The sequence below is a fragment of the Microtus ochrogaster genome, chromosome 8 (assembly GCF_000317375.1).
Source record: "Microtus ochrogaster isolate Prairie Vole_2 chromosome 8, MicOch1.0, whole genome shotgun sequence".
Taxonomy (NCBI): domain Eukaryota; kingdom Metazoa; phylum Chordata; class Mammalia; order Rodentia; family Cricetidae; genus Microtus; species Microtus ochrogaster.
The window spans coordinates 1,608,099-1,612,950 of record NC_022015.1 but is presented as its reverse complement, the minus strand read 5'-3'; the positions used below and the strand labels follow the sequence as shown (position 1 = coordinate 1,612,950).

The window sequence follows — 4,852 nt, the reverse complement described above, 5'->3', positions numbered from 1 at the left end:
GGAATCCACCCAATGGAAGACAGAACTGACTCCTGGAAACTGTCCTGTGATCTCCAGATCCACAGAGGTAAGCACCCACACACATACACACACATTAAATAAATGGAAGTTCTCTAGGGCAAGCAGAGGTTTCATTGAAATTTAAGAAAAAAATCCCTTAGGTTCTTTTCCTCAAATTTTTAATGGAGTACAAAGAAAGTAACAGAATTTTATCTCATCTATATCTTCAGTTGGAAAAAGGGGGGATTAAGGAGCACTGGCTTTACAATGTGAAAATCTTGCTGGGCATGGTAATGCACATCTTTAATCCCAGCACGAGGGAGGCAGAGGCAGGTGGGAAAAAAAAGTGAAAATTCTCAATCTAACCTAGCTACTGTTTACACTGTAACTTAGGACAAATCACACCTCAGAATCTTCAACTACCATACTGACAAACGGAGGGGTAACCTGGGACTATATGGAGGAAAGATGAACTATTTTCTTAGGTTCTTTAAAAGTTATAACTGAAAGTTAAAAAATAGTAATATTGATGTTTTCCAATGTATACAGAGCAATAAATATGAGTTACACACAAAGCAGAAAGGGTAATGGATTTTACATGGCATAGGCTTTCTACATTCCCCTTGAAGTGACAAAATAGTAATTCTAAGTACATAAAACAAAAGAGAAAAAAACAATGAATGAATGAATGAGAAAGCCAAATCATAAAATGGCAATCCTAAATCTAACAATATCAATCATTACATTAAATGTAAATGGCCTAAATATTCTGATTAAGATGGGTGTCATAGAACAGTCAAGGCTCCACAGAGAAACCCTGTCTTCCCCCCACCCCCAAAAAAAGACAGGTATCTAAATGGTTTAAAGAAGATCCGGCTGCACACTACACAAAAGTTATAATAGCAAGTAAAAACAAAGTCATACAGCTCTATTCAGAATCACAAGTAAACTAGAGATAAATCTAGTTTATCTTCAAGGGAGAGTGGATAACTATGGCACACCTATTATACGATGTAATAACCTAGAGGTACCAATATACACAAGATAGGCTAATTCCTAAGGCATTTATCTGAGTAAAGGAAGTCAGTTTCAGAAGATCCCATTCATATCAGACAGTACACAAAGAAAAACTAGCAGATCAATGGTTACCACCTGTTGGAGATAAGGCAGTATGACAAAGCTTTGTGGGACGGAACTGATGAAATCCTAGTTAGTGACAGTGACTTCCTTACATGTGCTAAAACTCACTGACCTGTACACCAGAAACGCCTATTGACTTCTTAAAATATTATCTTTAAATTATGTGTATGCGTGTGAAAACGTGTGTGCTGCTGCCCACAGAGGCAAGAGGCATCAGAGGCCCCTGGAGCTGAAGTTACAGGCAGTTGTGAGCCACCCCACGTGGGTGCTGGGAACGGAATCCTGGTCCTCTGGAAAAGCAGTGGCTCTTAACCACTGAGTCATCCATCTCTCCTGGCCCCGTATATTAATTTGTAAAGTAAAAGTATGTGGCTAATTTCCATCGGCCCTTCCAGACTATGATTTAATGAATAAGATCAAAAGGAAAACAAGTGAGAACGCCAAATCCTACTGGCATAAATGCCACTACTGAAAAGAACTTCCTCATTTACTGCACAAAAAAAATACAAAGCAAACCCAATCTTCGGAAACTTCTTCCCAGAAGAGGCTTAAAAAACAACAGTCACTCAGATCCAAAATGTGTATATTTGAAAAATGCCTGTGAATGGCTCTTCTTGTCTGTTTCTATATCTCAGACTCTTCAAGAGGCTGCCAATTTCTCCTGGCTGAGGGCCACTTTGGGGTTTACTCAACTTACAAGTGTCCCTTTATGCGTACCTCTGGGGTCCTTGGGCAGCCCTGACGAGGACTCTGTAAAAGCAATGGCCTTCGCAGAGAGCCAGCAAGATCCGAGCTGCTCGGCACGCGATCTCACTAGCCTCAAGCTCTGTGGACGCTGGGTTGGAAGGCTCTGCTCCGCGTCCCCGAGGCGAGGCGGAGGCTCCCGGGCTCCCCGCCACCCCTCACAGGGGGACGCCCTGGGAGTCCCGCGGCGCCCCTTTGAGCACACTGCAGCCGTCGCGGGAGCCGGAGGAGCGCGCCCGCCCCCCGCGCACCGCCCCGAAGGCCAGAAGGAGGCGCGTGGACGGCCGCCCCGCCGCTTCCCAACCACCCCTCCCTGCGGACCCCGCCGCGGGTCCCGTTCCCCCAGGGAAGCGCCGGCAACAGGGACCCCACCTTGAGCTGCGACTTGGAGACCTTGCCGCTGCGGTCCAGGTCGAGCGCGGTGAAGGCGTGCCAGATAGCTTTGAGCAGTTCGTCCTTCAGGCCCCCCATGGCTGCGGTAGCGCTGAACCTACGGACCTGACCCGCCCTGCCGGCCCCTCGGCGCCTCTGCCACCAGCAGGAGCCCCACAGACGACGCTGCCCGCCGTGCGGTCACCTGACCACGGCAGGCCCCGCCCCCTGTCGGCCCCGCCCCTCCGTCCCGCCAGCCGTCCTCCCGGACGGCGGCCTCTGTCCAGTGTGGGTTTGTAAACACCGCGCCAAGTCCCTCTGGTGGGTTTCCACACCAACTCAGGCCATTTTCAGAGCTCGCGTATGCCTGGAAAGAAATGCCCCCCATCCCTGGGAACACGCGAGACAGGAGCTTTGGTTCAGTCCTGAGATGGAGTCCTGAGAGGTCAGTCAAGACGGCGGAAAAAATGCCCAGAGCGAGCCTGGAATGCTTAATCCCAAATCAGGGAGAATGAGGAAGGGGACAGAAACAAAAAAGGAGCCTCTGGGAAAAGTTGCTTCGGCAGTGATGCCTCTGTAGTGGCCTCTGGGAAGGCAACAAGTTTCAAAGAGAGTTAGAAAATTCATGATGGGCTGATAAGATAGCTGGGTGTGTAAAGGCTTTTCCTGCCAAACCTGACGACTTTGAGTTCCATCTCCTGAACCTGCCTGGTGGAATGAGAACTAAGTACCGCAAGTTTTTTCCTGACTTCCATCGTCTGCCCACTCACATACATACTAAACAAATGTGTAAAACGAAGTTGATACGCCCAAACTTTTCTTTCTAACCCCAGGAGCTGGGGATCATCAGTTCACGTATCTTAGGAAAGGCTTCGCCAAAGTGATGCTGCTGTCCCTGGTGGGCTGTGCTTGCATGGATGGAAATCTCGGTCAACCCCAGGTGGAAATCACTCCACCTATTTTACCAATGAGAATGGTGAACCAACTAAAAAGAACCTATTCAGGCCTAGAGAAGTGTCCCCAAGACTGTAATTGCTCAACTTACATCTCTTACCACTGGTCACTTGAACTCTGCCTGGCTTTAAATTCTCCACGAATAAAATGAGCATGGCATAGCAGATGTTCCAGAAGGCTCTTCCACTGCCTGGGATCGTAACTGTGACTAGGTGACTGGAATCCACTCACCATCACATTCTCGGTCCTCTTCTGTTAATTCTGAACCCAGTTAAGACACTCTGGAAAGGATAACCATCAGAAGTCAAAAGCAGGGCTTCTCAGGTTAAAAGTGTAGTTTATTTTTCTTCTTTAAAGTTCCTTTGGGAAGATGTGGGTGTTGCTGAGGTGTTGAGAGTTTGCAGCATACACAGGATCTTGGCTTTGATCCCTAGCACCTCATGGTGACAAGCCAAGCATGGTGGTTCATGCCTATAACCCCAGCACTTGGAATTCAGAAGTTCAAGATCATTCTTGCTGCATCTGGAGCTGGGAGCCAACCAGGACTACATGAAACTCTGCCTATAAACAAGTTAATAAACTTCCTAATGTCCACATATGTCTTCTTTTAAAGGGGGCGGGACCAGCACTCGGGAGGCAGAGGCAGGCGGATCTCTGTGAGTTCGAGACCAGCCTGGTCTACAGAGCCTGGTCCAGGACAGGCTCCAAAGCCACAGAGAAACCCTGTCTCAAAAAACCAAAAAAAATAAAAAAAAATAAAAAAATAAAGGGGGGCGGGAGATGAGCAGATTTGGAAAGAGCAGTAAAAAGAATAAGCTGAATCAATGAGTTTAAAGTCAAAGGGAATTTCACAGGGCTGAAGGTAGGGACGAAAACAAAGGGACCATGATGTCACCTCTTCCTCACTTTGCCCACCTTAGGAGTGCCCGCCCATTTCATTCCCACGGTCAGGACTTTTCTTGCCCTCCCAAAATCTGACTTCTATTGTTTATCTTCTCCAACTCCAGCCCAAATCGTCAGTCAGCAAATAACACAAGGTACAACCTCTAATTTATTTCTGCCCACTCAGCTCTCCCTAAGTAGTGGCTAAAAAGAAACCCTAAAGCAGGTGTGGCAGTGTATACCTGTACTCAGGGAGGGGAGGTGCCTGGGGGCTGGGAGGAGGAGGAAGGAGGAAGAGAAGAAAGAAATCCTAATCTGAAGGTTCAATATAGGGGAATTTAGTTCCCTAAACTTCCTTCCCCTCCCAGTTTTTTTTCACCCTGTAGCTAGGAGGGAGCCTATGCACACAAGGACCTGACTGGCCTCTAACTCGTAGACCTTTTGCCTACCTCTGCCTCTAACATGGTAGAATTAAAAGCATACAGCACCATACCTGGCCTCCTCCTGAAAAAAAAAATGATTTTTTTCTTTATATTTACATGTGAGTGTGCTTTATGTGTGAGGTCTGAGGAGGCCAGAGAGGGTATCATATCTTCTGAAGCTGGGGGAGTTATAGGCAGCTGTAAGCTGCCCAGTGTGGTACTGGAAATCAAACTCAGATGGTCTGCTGTCACACTCTTAACCACTGGGCCATCCGGCCAGGCCCCATATGGAACACATTGTGAATTCTAGCAGTCAGGAGACTGAGACAAGAAAATCA

At 47.4% G+C, this 4,852-nt stretch overlaps 1 protein-coding gene across 1 annotated transcript in view; it reads right to left on the bottom strand.

Moving 5' to 3' along the window:
• The window catches only part of Swap70 (switching B cell complex subunit SWAP70), a 62,482-nt gene extending 60,067 nt beyond the window's left edge, over window positions 1-2,415 (bottom strand). Inside the window, exon 1 of the mRNA XM_005350991.3 lies at window positions 2,257-2,415. Within this exon, the coding sequence (XP_005351048.1) occupies window positions 2,257-2,355 (99 nt within the window). The 5' untranslated portion in view covers window positions 2,356-2,415. The remainder of the gene's footprint in view (window positions 1-2,256) is intronic.
• Between the last annotated feature and the right edge of the window lie 2,437 nt (window positions 2,416-4,852).